A 16863-nucleotide genomic window follows, 5' to 3' on the forward strand; every position below is an offset into this window, starting at 1 on the left:
CCTGCCCCCGCCCCAAGTGCTGTGGAGCTTTGAGAAAGGAAGGCTTAGACTTCCTGGCCATCCAGAGAGAATTTGCTATGCATCAACAAGTCAATGCATATGAAGCCTAGGGTGGAAGCAAGCCACACAAAGTAAAGTAGTTTCTTAGAAGGTGATTCAATGCATAAACATTTCCATGTTGGTACCCTTAGCCAAATGGGCTGCTTATTAGACTATTCTTAGGATTTCTCAAGTTGCTTCCTGCTTTCCTCCCAGCATGTTAATTGGTGGGGGAAGGAGGAGTTATCCTGTTTCTTCCCCCATAATCCATAAACTCTTCCTGCCCTTTCCCTAACAATTCTATTATGGTCTATTCTTTCATGTATGGTGTGTGTGTGTGTGTGTGTGTGTGTGTGTGTGTGTGTGTGTGTGTGTGTGTGTCCCCAGATGCTGAATTTTGGAAATAAGGAGACTCGAGTTCTGTTCCTGATTGTCACTGCCCAGCTCTGTGACCTTTCTGGACCTCAGTTTCTTCAACCAGGAATCTGAAAATTAGTTGGACTAGGTAATACCTAAGATCTCTTTAGACTGACAGAATGTAGTTCTGTGACTGACTCCCTTTTTTAATAAATGGCTCTGTTTTACTTTACATCTAGAGAATGAATCACCACTAGCCATTTAGAAGTCCTAAGAAGAGGTTCCTAACTTTAAAAATGGCCATTGCCAACTTAAATGTAGGCGATAAAAGTTAATAGTAGTCCAGTTTTTTATATGTACACTCTAGGTTTTTTTTCACAAGAAGAACTTTCTTTAGGAAGAAAATATTCTCTTCTAAGCCATTTATGCCTCCATTTTATTATTATATCATCTCCTGTTTTAAGTCAGCCTTGTATATTTAAATCTAAATTAAAGCAAATACATTAGGGAGTGATTATTCATTGTACAAATAGACATTTGCTTTGCAAAAGAACTCACTATAAGTTTTCTTTATTGTTTCCCTTATGACTTTGAGATTGATTCATTTACATAAATTCAACTCACATGTAACTTTTTAGGAACAAATCTCTTTTGTAGAAAGAGTTAACCCATATTGAGTCAGCTCAATGTACAGTTCTAGCTTGAGTAAGATTTTTCTTAATTTTTTTATCAAGCAGACAACATGATTTCATATTAGGTATGTTTACCAAGAGATGATTTCCACCCCCTTCACCATCCCAGCCTTTAGAAAGTAAGTCATGTCTCTAGACTGAGAAAATTTTATAACTAGTTTTCTTGTCTGTAAATTCACTCCCTTCTTTATTCTCTTTTTTTAAAATGGTAGGAATGCATGTTTCTAACTTTTGATGAAAAGCAGGCTTTTTATTTAAAGGTCACCTGTGTTGCCTGAACTTTCCTTGGGAAGCTTTAGGATGTTCAATTTTTATTCAACACTCATCATAATTAATCATTACAGGGAATGAGGTATTTTTTTTCTTAATTGCACTTTTTGCTGTCACTTGTTCTCTGCAAAATCCTAGAGTAAGAACAGTTTCTTTCTTTGCAAATGATAGATAAACATGTTTGGCTTCATAGCTTTTCAAAGCACCTCTTCATTTGCCATGCTTTATTTAAAATCTTACTATAAGCTTTTGGGGGTAATTGTTAAAGAGCTCAGGTATTTTAGAGCTATATGTCAGCTATTAGTTAAAATAAATGTTAAGAGATTGTTGTTCAGTGACCTTTGTGAAATAAATTGACAGGTTTGTGTTCCTCATAGACAAGATGTCTAAGTCTCTACGTGAATCAAAATTGGCACTAAGTGGTCCCTTGGTAAGCTCTGCAAAAGCCAAGAATTGGCTCATGAAGACAACTAATTTCAAAGCTAAAGGTGACTAATATGCAGGGATTTTAGAGAAGAGTAATACATACGTATTTTGGTCAAGGGGACCTTTGAAGTTGTTTTCACAAAGTAACAGCAGAAAAAAAAAACTTCAGCTGAGGTAGATGATGGAGAGTTTCTACAGTAGAATATGTTAAAAGGTTACTCATGTTCAAATGATGACTTTGTAATCAGTTAATACTTTTTTATTTATATTTCTAGTATTCTACTTCTAAAAGCTTCTCAAAGGATCTTTTAAAGCAAAGACAGCTACAGAAACTGGTCAGATAGTGGATGAAAACAGCCTAAAATAGAGTCCTTAGTGGTGTCTTAGTTCAGGAGAACAATATTTATTTAAGTCACTAAGATAAGAGTTGTTTGTAGGTGGTACTAGGATTACAGGTCATCTTTATTTTCTCCTTTATATCCTTCTAAAGGGATTTGCTTTGGTAATATATGTATACTATCTTTATAAACAGAAAAAACAAAAATAAATATTACCAAACAAAAGCTGAAATCTAGCAACATTGTTTTTAAATTTTAAATTTTGGCCAGATTCTGAAGGGATCGTGCTAATTAGATGGTCACATTCAGAACTTCAGACTTGCTTTTCAAATTGGTGGGAGGACTAAAGTGATACAGAGTCATGACTGTGAGGATTTAATGAACAGATCTAGATAACATGTCGTCTAAATTTTTTTGGTAGTATCAGGTTTGGGGAAAGTGGTTCCTTGGGATTTGTACAAATAGTTATCAGCCTACATGATTAAAATCTTAATTTTTCTTGTCCAAAGAGGAATTTTTCTTTTTTTTTTGAGTTGGAGTCTCACTCTGTTGCCCAGACTGGAGTGCAGTGGCCACTCCCGGCCACCGCAGCCTCGACCTGCTGGGCTCCGGTGATCCTTCCACCTCAGCCTTCCGAGTAGCCGGAATTACAGGCATGCGCTACCACGCCCGGCTGATTTTTTGATTTATTGTAGAAATGAGGTCTCGCTGCCCAGGTGGGTCTCGAACCTGTGGGCTCAGGCAATCCACTCACCTCAGGCTCCCAAAGGTGCGAGATTACAGGCTGAGCCACCGAGCCCAGCTAAAAGAGGAATTACTCAGGAAAATAAACTTGGAATGGGTCCAAGTTTGAAGTATATTTTTTCTCTTTTCTGTTGAACTTGCTTTCACTGGGAAAAGGGAGAATCACGGTTTTCAGAAGGTGAGCTGGAGTGCGGCAGAAGGTCCTGTTCAAGAATGGAATATGCTGCCCCGTGAGTTTTGTGCTTTTAGGAGAAATAGCACATATGGCTTTTTTTTCTCCTAAGAACATAAAAAATATTGGACTGAGTTAGACCCCTGGACTGTCCAGTACAGTGTTTGTTTCTGTCTGTGGTACCCAGAGCTCTTCGATGAGAGAACATGCATCTCTTCTGTGATACCAGCCTCTCAAGGTTAGGGGGTATGCCAAACATCCTGAGCTCCTCTCATTAGGAACAGTGTCCTTTTATTCAATTCAATGGGATGGCATATTGAGCCTGGCAGGTCAGTCTTATGTGAGTGGCCAATAACTGGCTGTTTTGTTAATTGCAAGGCATATTTTGCCAAATGATTTCATCCAAGAAGACATGTCAAACAACTTTTGATTCTTTGACCTCCTAATATTTATGTTATTCAGATGAACTCGCTGAAAATGAGTGGAGTGAGTCATAACCATATTATTCCAGGGATACTCAGTATTTGATTCTGAAAATGGGGAGCAATGGGACTGACTGTGGTATTTGTAAAGACAGGATGTCACTCGAGAAAGTAGATTGGTTCTGCTCACCAAGATGCGATCAGGGGAAGACTAGCTTTGCGGATCAGGACTGTGGAGATGATTGTGGACACAAATGGTCAAAGGCATACATGGAACCTACTCAACTTAGCCAGAGCACATTTTATGTTCATTTACACTTTTAGCCAGCTGACTATTTTTCATGTCTCAGCATGTTCAGATTGTTGGCTTACTGATTAGGCTCACAAGTAAAAGTGAGACCCTTTTGTAGTGTTGCTAGTGGATTACAGGACTAACACTTGCCCTATAGACAGACTAGGGTATATTAAGCTTTGACTATGCAATTGTGAGGGAAGTAATGTGGGCCATGTATTATAATGGGGTGGGAGGGCGTACTTTTTAAAAATGCTCTTGTGTTGAGGGTCACTGCATTAGAGGATAATAGTTTTAAATGAAGCCACATTTCTAACAAGGGACCAGATAATGAGGATAAATAAAATCTGCAGACAGTCTCGAAGCTTCATTTTAGCCATTATTTATAATCTCTTTTTCTACCAAACCTTTTACTATGTAGCAAAATTGATTAATTTGTGTGTATCTCTTTTCCCCCCCGTGCCCACATGCTGTCTGATAGAGGAGTGAACAAATAGAGAAATGGACAAGAGAGGAAAGAGGATGGGGCTGAGGCCAGGTGGAGATGGGTATGCATAAATCCCCCAAACTGGATAATCAACCCCAGAATAATCAAGATATATTTTAAGGTCTTAACATTAATCTTGATATTTAATCATTCTGAACAATGTTAAAAACAAAAGATTGTATAATAGCATTAATAAAAATCACTTGCTGTGGAATGATTCAGAATAAATGTGGCTTTCTTTTTAGCATGAAATAGGAATCTGTTGAATTGGTCTTAATGTTCTCTCAGCACACACAGATACAGCTCTGTTTAATTCCATATCCTCTTATCTATAAGTCCTACATTTAATTTACTACCATTGGAGTTGATTTATAGCTTTGCTTTGCAAAAGTACAGCCTTGATTAAAAGAATATTATTGCAACTGATGGACCCTGAAAGCATTTTTTTCTTAGATCTTCTAATAATCTTGAAAATAACCTGCAGACTCCCATAAGGCTAGATTTGCAAGTCTCCAGTTTTTGCTTACCTGGGTGTACTTTGGACAGTGGCAGGATTAGTTAGGGGTATGTTTGGTGGCATGGTATTCCTATATGCTATCTCTTTATCCATTCTCAGAAACAAAGTTTCTGTGATAGAATTTTAGAACAGGTGTGTTCCAGGGAATCCCAAGTCCTTGGTTAGCTAGATCTTTTATCTAGCTTATAACTACAGCTATAGCCTTTGTCTCTTGGGATGCTGCTGGGCTGAAGGATTCTCCAATCTGTGTAAGGAAGGATTCAATTATTATGCATGGGGGTTACAATTTGGAATTGTAGCTGTGACAAATGCATCCCCTGAAACAATATGGAATTAGTTTTGGTGCTTGTTTCACTTAATTTGCAAAGCCAGTGATTTCCACAGGTTGGCCAGAATCAGTCATTCTCCACAGCAGGCTATTTTCCACTCTCCTGTTTTGACTGTACAGTATGGCTATTTGGTGGCATCTGTGGTTCTAGGAGTAAAGAAAATGCTGTTGTTTAACAGGTGACAAAAGAAAACTATTATGCTTTTGATTCTGTTTAAGAACATTATTATCATTCTCCTGACTGTGCTAGTTGAAAAAAATCAGTCACTCTGGTTTTGGCTTTATAGCTTTGTGGGAAAGTTTTTTCACTTGTGAAAAAAGTTGTTTATCACAAATGATTCACTTTAAAACCACCATACTTACTTGTGGACACAAATGGTCAAGCAGGGGCTTTCAATTGTTCAGAATCATAGGAACCCAGAAAATAATTAAAAGTTATAAATGTAGTACTAAATCAAAATGGGAGAATTTTTTTTTCTTGTCAGATTTGATGGTGGGACCTTCTCAAAATGCAAAAATAAATAAAGCAATAGTATTGATGAGTAATTTTATTTTGGTTAATATGTCTTATGTATACATACACACACACACACACACACACACACACACACACAGCTTTATTGAGATGTCATCCACGTACCATACAGTTAGTCTTAAATTCTTTTAATTGTTAAATTACTGGACTTTTAAGAGCTCTTACATTTTTGTCAAAGAACACAGAATATACCCCTATGAAGAAAGGACTTGTGTGTTTAAATTACCCTCCATTTGCCTAAATCACTTTTTTTTCCTCATACACAGCCATAGTTTGTCAGAGCTAGTTGTCAGAACTAAAATAGTTATATTTCAGCTAGAATAAAAATTATCTGGGGGGTTGCTCTTTTTCTAAAATATACTTGCTGATATACAAAATCTTCCAAAATTCGGATAAACTTTGTAGCCCCATCCCCACCCTATGCCAGTTAAATATCACTGATTTCATCTGATACTCTCATCTCACAGAGAGGGGGAAGTTCTTTCTCTCATTATTTTGACTAGACACCTTAATAAACACCAAAATTCTTTGCAATCTTAACATGACAGATTTTTGATAAATAGATTTGAAGATTCAAAATTCACTTCAGTGAATGATGGAGCATAAATTACTTATGCTGTGTGTTTTAAAAAACAAATTATGAAGAATCTGGCTGTCGAAGGAAAAAATTCAAAGTCACTGATCAGGAAGTTAATATACAGAAAGTGATGCAAATTTGTCTTTGTCTTAGTACTATGTCAGGCACTGAGGAGATTTGTGTCCTTTGTGCTGGCAATGCCTGATAGCTAAGCATTCATTTTTCTTTGCAGCTGTTCAGTCACTATCCACAGGGTATGGGAGGTCTTATTATGTTAGTTTTTAAACAGCTGCCCTGGTTGCATTTTTAGCAGAAGGAGATTCATAAGACTACTGATATTAAATAGATAGAAGAAATAGTCACAGAGATATGCTTTAATAAAAAAGCATAAACTGCTCAGAAAATCTGACAGGCTCTAACAGATGAATGTGTAAAGACCTGGGGGGGGAAATGAAATGAATTTCCCAGAGGACTTTTTATTCCCTGAAAAACTGGAAAATTTCAAGTTAAGGGCAGAAGGAGCAAAAGAGGTCTTCATTGACCCCTTTTCTTCTTCTAGACCTTTTACATCCATACAGATGGAAAGAAAAAAGGTCTATGACTTCACTCACCTGCTCTGAAAAGAAGCCTCCATCCTGGGTAATAATGTTTACCTGGTCTTACGTCTTCCCTCCAAGACCTTGCACAACCTGACCCCTCTCCACTTGGGAACCACTGATCGGAGGCAACTGCAGATTCGGGAGAATGAAATGGTGTTGCTGTTCTTTTGAAATATCATTTTTATTATCAGTGTTTACAAAAAGTTATAACTTTTAATGATCTTTAGCTCTATACACTAATCTATGGGAGACATGAGGGGAAAGGACAGATTCCTTTCAATTGTACATTAATCAAAGAAAAAGTACATTATTTTAAAATCACTAGAAAAAATTGCCCACACTTATTTAGAAGACTACCTTTTAAAGGGCATCACCACAAGTTTGTTTCACATTTTAAAAAAAAGTTACAGTGATATCTGCACTAGTATGTAGAGAAACTGTGCAAAAATGATGCCCTGCCCTGAAGTGATTTGAATTTTTTTTTTTTTTTTGAGTTGGAGTTTCACTCCTTTGCCCAGGCTGGAGTGCAGTGGCACGCATGCTCATGGCCACTCCAGTGTCAACCTTCTGAGCTCCAGCGATCCTTCCACCTCAGCCTTCCGCGTAGCTGGAACTACAGATGCGCGCTACCAAGCCAGACTATTTTTTATTTTATTGTAGAGACAAGGTCTTGCCAGGTTGCCCAGGCTGGTGTCGAACCCGTGGGCTCAGGCAGTCCACTCGCCTCAGCCTCCCAAAGTGCTGGGATTACAGACTGAGCCACTGAGCCCAGCCTAAAATTTTTATTGCTCTTAAATTTAACAGTGCTGTGTGAAAGCAGAGGTGTAGACGGACAGTGAAGTGTTGGTTGTGAATGACCCACTCTAAACCATAATACAGTTTTTTAGAAATGCTATCTGGATGATGATGTAGTATCTGGTTGTTTTCATTATTTTTTCAGTCTTCTCTGACTATGTTTGCTTGCCTATATATAATTTAAGTTTTAAAGGGACTAGACAATTTGGAAGGGAGTCAGCACTGGAAGCTTTGGAACTTAATCTGAAGTGGTGAGTGTACCTACAAAACAAGATAGTTGGTTGTTATCTTTTTGAAGGACGTTCCCTTTGTCTAGTTCCTTATTGTCATGAGCCATAATTTGGGACTCGAGGCAGATTCTTACCATCAACTGTCTTATTCTACACATGGCCCCAGAATGGTGGTTCTAGTTTTCCAAACAGAATAGCATAGTGCATGTTGGGCACGTTCTAATCAGTATTTTCAGTCTCCATGACCATCATAAATGGCCTTCAAATCCAAAGTCAAAGCTTTGGAAAGAGAAAACTGATATGCCCTTCTAAAAACAAGGGGAAAGGAAGGACTGCATTCTCTTGAAAGTTAAATTTTAATATTTTTTTCTGATTCTATGAAAAAGACTGTACTAATAAAACTGCCAATTTCTTTCAGGTGGGTGTACATGGCATTAGAATAGAATTCATCAATGAAAAAGGATCAAAACGCACCGCCACCTACCTACCGGAGGTTGCAAAGGAGCAAGGTCATTTTTGCACTTTATTTCATATGATCTGATGAAGAATTTAAATAAATACACGAACTAAAATGCGATATCTGACCTTGCAGATATGTCTGATAATTGATCAGTGTCAAATCATAAGAGTGACTCTTCCACCACTAACACTGCAATATCTATATCAAATCGGTAAACTTCTCATACAGAAGTTGAATCCCTGCACTAAAGGATAAACACACAAGTATATATTTTTAAAAAAGCAGAGATTTGTAAACGCTGGGTTTTATTTTAGGCAACAATTTGCTACTAATTTGAAATGCCAATTTCCCATATCCTATTGTGCTGTAGCCTTGTGGTTTAAACAAGCCTTTTGATTAATATTCAGCCACATAGTTCACTGCCATTGTCAGTACCAAATGTTTCATTCTTAAGTGGTTGCCATTACTCATTCTGCTGATATTAAGACTGTAGGTTTCCCATTAAGATTGGGAGCACTGAGAGTACATGAAGTATATAGTGTTTTATGTGCTTGGTCTATACTTCCTAATCAGCAAACATTTTCCTCTTTTGCAGATATAGCACAGACCTTTTTGAACCAATACTGTAACACAAAATAACTTTTCATTTTGGTAGTATTTTGTCCTTCCTAGCCACTACTAAATTCTAGTTTCATGTTAATTGAAATGAATCTCTCTTTTACCTTATAGAGCTCTTCCTTTCATCAGAAAGTATTTGTAATTTGTTTTTCCCATGCTTGTTCATATAAATGTGAGATACAAAGCAGCAAAAATTTAATGTCATTAGCCCTCAAATGAGAAAGTCTTTAAGGCAGTTATCTGAAGATTGATTTGGGTTGCTTTAGAAAACGTCTTAATCCTGCAGTATCACTGGCTTCAGAAAGCGTATATAAAAGATAGAGGGCCTGAGATACTGGTATACTATCTGTGTCAAAACTAGTAAAAATGCCCTTGAATGCTGCACATAAATATACTTAATTGATTACAGAAGATGCCATAAGAAACAGCAATTACCATGAGATAGTGTGGGAATCCTAAATACTATTGAGTGGTACAGTGACATTTAGGCTTTTCCTTCCCTTCTAAAGATGTCACTGTTTGAGGAGAGTACAACAGTTGTGGTTTGTTACAGAGTCATTACTGAGCAGTTTCTGCCAGCCTCTTAGACAATTTGCCTTCGAATACGGTTAAGATAAAGAAGCCAATATTGTTAGACATTGTTGATAGCTAGAATTTAAGGTGTGAGCCTGTTTTTGTACACAATGAAATCTTAGTTCTTCTGTGTGATTGTTTTTAAGACCAAAAGAGTTGATGGCATTTGGTGACAGTGATAGCTGACCTCTACAAAGTCATTTTGTATTTAACCAAAAGTGTTTGTTGCATGTGCTTGACTGATGTTTTATCTGGTCAACTTTCCACAGGATGGGACCATATTCAGACCATAGACTCCTTATTGAGGAAAGGAGGATACAAAGCTCCGATTACTAATGAATTCAGGAAAACCATAAAACTGACCAGGTACAGAAGGTGTTTTCTAGTGCAAGGCTAACTGGTACATTTTGATGCATATGCCTGTAACTCTTTGATTTCATTGATTTCTCTAACTTCACTTGCTTCCCTTTTCTGAAACAGAGTGGAAATGAATGGCAGGGCCATACTGAGGGTGAATACAGTGGAACTCTGCTTGGCAGGAAAGCCTGTATGATGTATGAGCCCGTCCTTCCCATCTTTAGCTCTGCGTGATTACTCTGGCTTTTGTACAAGCAAGCCCTTGGAGGCTTTAGACTACATTATTTGCTAGCTTTTGACATTGCTTAGCAGAACCCTAGGATTCTGATAAGTAGTCCTCAAATTTGAATTTAACCTTAGGATTTTGGCAGTGATAGAAGTCTACCATGAGAGCCTGCTGAAAAGCACAATTGAGCTCAACTCAAATGCTAAATAAATTTCGGCATGGTAAAATAGGGATACTTACTTAACAAGGAAAATATCAAACATTTTAGGAAAGTGGGTTGCTGTTTCTATTTCAGTTCCATAAAACCACATGGAATGCCTATAATCTAAAAATGGACTATACTCTCAGCTCTGAGGAGTTACAAATTTGAAAGTGCCTCCATGCCTTCTCTCCTTGCGTTTACAGTCAAGGAAACTAGAAGGGGCATGTACAAAAATAATTATCAATCTAAGGCAGAATATGACAGATATTATGAGATCACAAAGTAGGGAAAGAGGAATTTAGGGGGGGTGGGAATAACAGAAATTTCAAAGAGGAGGTTGATTTGAGACTGAGCTTGAAGAATGGGTAAAATATTTGACAGGCAGAGAGTAGGAGGAGGAAAGAGATTCTCTTAAAGAAGACCTTGTGAGTCAAGGCCACGCAGGTGGCAAGTACAAAGCAAGTTCTGAGGAATGTGAAATAGTCTGATTTGGCTGGTCTTTCAGTGTACGTAGGGAAGGTGATCGTTAGAGGAAAACATGGTCCAGAAGATAGATTGGGTAGACCAGTGAGGGTCTTGAATTTCATACCAAGAAATTTGGACCTGGTAGCCATTGAATTTTAAATAGATGGACTTGGGGAGGTGTAAGAATGGGATTAGAAGCAGGAAAAGGAGCTAAGAAACATCGGTATTACCTAAGAATCTGTGGTAGCAATGCAAGAGGTGCAGTGAGGGCCTTAATTATTGCTGTCACAGTGAGACAGGAAGAAAGCCAGGGACAGATATGAAAATATTGTGAAAGAAATGAAAGGACTGAATGAATCATCACTTAGAAGTAAGGAAGTCAAGGCTATAATCTAGATAAAAGGGGCCAAGGTCATTTCTCTAACCAAGGGAAGAGAGTTGCCAGGCTTATGCATTGATTCTGAATTTGAAGTGCTTTCTGGGATGGCTGTATAAAAATGTCTAGTAGGTCACTGAAAATGCTTAAGTTGTAGAATTCATGGTTAGAGATGATGCTTTGGAATCATCTGTTGAGATCATAGTTGAAGCTATAAGGATAAGGTTCACTGAGGGGGACAGTAGACAGAAACAGGGAAATCCTACAAGGCAGGGGTAGGAAGAGCAGTCAGAGAGGTAAAGAGCAGTCTGAGAGGCGGAGGAGAACCCGTAGAACCAGAGAGTTTCAAAAAAGGAGCGATGAGCATGTGTCATAATGGAAAGGTCAAGGTGAATCAGAAGCAGCCCTCTGATAGCCGTTTCCATGGAAGAGAGGCAACAGAAGCACTGCCAGGAAGCACTGGGCCAAGGAGGAGTGTGAGATGGGGGCTGGAGGCAGAAAATACACATTACTCTTTTGAGAAGCATCACACTGAAGAGAAAGCTAGACATGGGAGAAAGTGAGGGTTCCGGATATCAAGATTAAGAAAAGTGGCCATTCTCATCATTACTTAATGGCAAGACCTAAGTAGATGTGTGGACAGAAAAAGGAACAGTTAAAAGGGGTGAGGAGAGATGGAAGATCTCAGAAGAAAAATAGTCAAGTGGATAAGATGCATACGTGTTGGTAAAAGATTGACTTTCCCGTCCTCCTTCCTGTCAGCAAACCGTGGTTGAGGGGGCAGTACAATTTCTAGAGGAACATTTTAACAAGGAGTAGTAGAGTGGAAAGAGCACTGGACTCAGAATTTGGACTCCCAGGTTCTGATCTCACCTTTGCTACTTACTAGCTCTGTGATCTCAGGCAAGTCACTGCTTCTCTGTGGGCCTCCAATTCCTAATCTATAAATTTATCTCTTAGGTCCCTGCTAGCTCTGACAATGGCATGTCACCTATTTCTCGGTGTTAATTCTTCTCTTCCCTGACTTTCTTTCAGGTACCGTAGTGAAAAGATGACCCTGAGCTATGCTGAATACCTTGCTCATCGCCAGCATCATCATTTCCAAAATGGCATTGGGCATCCCCTTCCACCATACAACCATTATTCCTGACACTGAGCCGCACAACCAGTCACTGGGCCTCTCTGCAGACCTCTTCCCAGGAGACCCTACACCTTCTTGGTCTAGCTATCTCTTTTATTGTACCATTTTATGATGATAGTTTCCGTTGCCATGGTGAAGCTTCGACATCGTCAATTAAAATCATCATGGTAACGGGTAGGAAAATGGCATTTGCTAAGAAGATCCTGTTTTATTATTTTAGATCATTGATTTTTTTTGCAGCATATATAATTTTGGGCTTTTTCTTTCCTTATAATGTTATGTAGAGTTTTGCTTTGCTATTTCAATCAGGTTTTTGTCTTTCTGTCCTTCTTGCCTTCCTTCCTGCTTTCCTTCCTTCTTTTTTCCTTCCTTCGACTGTGGATGGAAGAAAGTGTGCAGTTTTTAGGGATTTTATTTAGGTTTGTCTTTAATTTTCCTCAACAAGATAATTATTTTTTGATAGCTGAGTTTGGGAGTAATTCATATCAAATTTTCAGGTATTTGTATATTACTCTTGAGTTTGTCTGAAATTCACTTTGCTATGAGAGCTTAGTATTTGGGTCTTCACTCCTTAAGCATATGTTTTTTTCCATGGTTAAAATATATGAACTTTAATTCTAGTAGCAAATATTCAAAGGTCCATGACAGGGCTTGTCACAGAGAGTGAGAAATCATTTATGCCTACTGTGCCGGTTACCATAGACAGGAGTTACTGTCTCATCACTTTATAGAACCAGCTTATAGCCTAAAACACTGTTTTAAGAAAGTACCAACTACCTTTCAGATAGTCTGCAGGAATCATTTTGAAGAGCAGCAAATACTAGAAGAGAGCAGAGACAGAACTTAGTGCCTTTGAGAAGAATATAATTAAGTGGAATTAAAAGGGGTTAGAAAAAAGGCAATTTAGAGAAATATTCTTGTACAATTTTATTGTTTCTATATGTGAAACAACAGATTAGACAAATTCCTTACTCTTAAATATTTTTTTAAGCTGAAAAAATTTATTTTGAGCAAATAACCAAAAAAGAGACATTTGTCTATTTTATATTAATTTAAATTTATTAGCTTTAGATTTCAATAAGTCATGATTGGCCAGAGACAATTTTAACTACCATCTAAAGATATGGTAAAGATAATCTAGTGAAACAAAAGTTCATATATGCCATGATTTCAGATATGTTTGTCGTTGGGACAATATTAGAGTTTTAGAGATAAAATAGCTTGAATCTTTCTGCACTACATACTTTTGATAGAAACACACTTAATATCTTGCTAAGATGTAATGTTACACCTGTAAAAATGGAGTTGGCACTCAGATATGCTATAGTTAGGGTCCAGATCATCTGCAGGGTTAGTCTTTTCATGATGCGTACAAAGAGAACTTACTAATGTCAATAGGAGGTCCATACATATATCCCCAGAAAAATGACAGATGATTCTGGAGAAAGATGGCCTTCATTTTATGGTAGTAAATATAAATATATATACATATATATATATTTGAGAAAATATATATATTTTTCAGATAGGAAGTCAGAATATCAAGTGAGGAATAAAAGTATGCTGCAGAATATATATTCTAAAACTATAAGAAATGTCACTGAATATCGAAATGATATAGCTTATACATATAGTTGTTGTGACAAGTGACAGACTGCTAGTTCAGAATTCAAAAATCCTTTTCTAGTTTGTGAGATAATTGGCTGGATTCCTTCTGTTTGCCACTGGGGCAAAACAAACTGCTTTAGTTTTTTATGAGAGTTCTTAGAAGTTGGTGTTCCTTCATCCACAGCATCCATTGTTGAAATAACCATTTTCAGTTGTGATGCCTTAACTGAGAAGCCAATTGTTAGCCTGAGATGCAATCTCGGTAGCCAGTTCCATTGAACACAGAGATTCGCCAGAAAAAAAGTTAGCCGTTGGGCTTTAGAAAGGGATTTTTAGTCCTGTCGTTCCTACTTGGGAGCATTTGGAGCAGATTAGTCTTTCAGCATAAAAACAAGTGGCTACCTTATGGAAACTCTTTCTTGCCCTTATAGGGAAACTGAGCACAAGCTGAATGATATTGTCTGCTGCAAAAAAAAAAAAAAAAAAAAAAAAGAAAAAAAGAAAAAAAAAAAAAGAAAACAAGCAAACTGAAGAGAGACAAAATAGACCAATATTATTGTGAAATCCATCGTATCCATCATCTCATCAGTTCAACAGGCTCCTCGTCCTGGATGAGCTTATGGTTAGAAGTTTTTTTAAAGCAAAGCTCTATTACATATATATGTGTGTGTGTATACATATGCTTACACATACATGCATACATATGTGTGTGTTTATGTATTTAACGGTGCTAATCAATCTTGAGCAGGTCACGTGACTGGTCATGCAGACTCTAAAATCATATCAGATTTTTTAAAATCCTTGATATATGCAGATGTTATACAGATTTTCTTACCAGTGTAATAATGTTATACTGAAGAAATAACCATCCTGCAGGCTTCAAAGGACGAGGTCAGCAATATTTCCCACCATGGCTTGGGGGAAAAGGATAGTTTTGTCTCCTTTTGTATTCAAGTTAATGCACAGTGCATTTTTGTCTCTAAGTAGCTGTTGACTAAAAGACTTTGTAGTGTGAAGGGTGTTATACAAACTGTAATGGTGTGCTTTAAACAACAAATGCTAGACCCTTTCACCTTTGTCATATGTTACAAAGCTGTTAAATATGTGGTATGAATTAACTTTAAACATGTTGAAATATGTAGCATGTGTCTTTAACTCAGACGAAGATTCTAATTGCACAGGTTGTGTTCTAGCCAGTTGTGGTTTATTTGTTCAGAAACACAAATGTGAATTGCACTCTTATCACCAGAATATTGTATGAGTTCAGTGATCTTTAAACAGCTCAGAAGTAATACTTGAACTTCAGTTGAGTAGCACAAAGTTTACATAGCCCCTTTTAAATGTTAATTAGTTCCATTTAAGTTTTCCGTTTTCAAATGCAACTGGGTATTTTTCCTCTTGGAAAATAGTACGTATTTTGCTTTGGTATGTAGCAAAGGCTCCCATTTCTGGAAGGGTTTTCTTGTTCTTAAACAAGGTCAGCCAGGTACCAGATTCTAAAAGAACAAGTGTCCCCTCACCCCTCAAGTGGCCTTTTGACTGCACAAGAATGTGCTACTACCCTCTGTAGTCCCCCCTGCCTTGAGAGGTCTGTACCATTAATGGAGGAAGTGCAAGGTTCTTGCTCATTTCCCCCACTCCACTTAATGCAGTTTTAAGTTTTCAATCCAGCGCATACAGTCCCCAATGCCCAGCACACCGGAAGTTTGTATACTGGCCTCTTTCCGTGTCTTCAAATGTGCAGGAAATCTGAAACTGTCATCTGGAATAGGTTCCATCTCTTATGTGTGTTAGATCAAACCAAAGAAGCCCCCAGCCATGCCCAAATGCTGCTCCAAAAGCCTGCCTTCCAGTCCTTACAAAAACCTTGCAGGATTAAATGTGTTAACTTTTTTATTTTTGTACAGTTTCTAAGTGATTTTTGCTAGTGATGTTAAATTGAATTAAGTTTATTTGAGGGGTGTGAGCACTTCCTCCATTTAAATAAACTGGTGACTTTCCTTTTATTTTTTAAAAGCAGAAGCCTGTGTGTGCCTCTCGATTTAAGGGTTTCTGATTACATTATTCTTAAGACCAGCATTGATCCTTTATATACAAAGATACATTTTCCTTGTTTTTTATTACTGTTTCAGAAGAAAATGAAACTTTTATTTTGCTCTGGGCCCAGTAACTGCGCTGGTACATAGACGCACTGAGAAAACAAACTTTTGTAACCACCTCTGACTGCTTTTGTATATCAAAGTTGATTACTTTTGAAATATTTGGATCTAGTTTCTAAGTTATTTTAGTGTTTTATATGTTCCCTGAAATTACTTTGAATCGGTCACCAGCATAATGAGTTCTTGGTGATACAATGGTGAGACTTGTAATGAGCAAAAAAGCTACCTGGAGTAGCTCTTCTTTTCCTTCTTACTTAGTAACCTGTTTTTTGATTACAGTAAGACATCACAGATTACCTGAAACCCCTTCCAGTACAACTAGGCCCTCCTTCCTTCGACATTTAATTGCTTCATAGTTTGAAGAAACTATTGAAAAATGGGCATTTTATATGAAATGTATGGCTTTAAAATATTAAAATAAGCAAAAAGAAAAAAATATGAGAAGGTTTATGTGGGTCTGTAAGGTATGGCTGTGGAAAGATATTGTAGTATTGACACTATTGTTATTACCTTTAAAATCATTTACCCAATAAAATGTTAAAACCAAGTTATCATTGTTGTTTCTTTTTTTCATTTAAGTAGTTTCTTCATAGCATCAGGGTCTCATCAGTACTTCTACTAGAAGCTTAACAGTTGAAAGTTTTGAAAGAATGTAGTGAGGAACAGATATTGATTTATTTGCAAATTAGCGCTTGGAAGATTCATATGCCTGCAGTTGCTTCCTACCATATGATTTGCTGATGTCATCATTGTGTCTAGCTCTTAGTGATAGAGATAAGCCTTTATTTGGACACTAACTGGCCACAAATCTGAGGCAAACTTCAGGCTTGAATTCTGGTGGGAGCTTAGCTGTGTTTA

At 37.4% G+C, this 16863-nt stretch overlaps 1 protein-coding gene across 2 annotated transcripts in view; it reads left to right on the plus strand.

Annotated features, from left to right (window-relative positions):
• AMMECR1 (Alport syndrome, mental retardation, midface hypoplasia and elliptocytosis chromosomal region gene 1) overlaps positions 1 to 16550 on the plus strand; it is a 114803-nt gene extending 98253 nt beyond the window's left edge. For both annotated transcript variants that reach the window (XM_008062811.1, XM_008062812.1), the window contains 3 exons: positions 8239 to 8329; positions 9741 to 9837; positions 12133 to 16550. In XM_008062811.1, coding sequence (XP_008061002.1) covers positions 8239 to 8329; positions 9741 to 9837; positions 12133 to 12247 — 303 coding nt within the window. In that variant the 3' untranslated portion in view covers positions 12248 to 16550. The remainder of the gene's footprint in view (positions 1 to 8238; positions 8330 to 9740; positions 9838 to 12132) is intronic.
• The last annotated feature ends 313 nt before the right edge of the window (positions 16551 to 16863 follow it).

Source organism: Carlito syrichta, unplaced genomic scaffold (genome assembly GCF_000164805.1).
Source record: "Carlito syrichta isolate Samal-C Ts95f unplaced genomic scaffold, Tarsius_syrichta-2.0.1 Scaffold305844, whole genome shotgun sequence".
Lineage (NCBI taxonomy): Eukaryota > Metazoa > Chordata > Mammalia > Primates > Tarsiidae > Carlito > Carlito syrichta.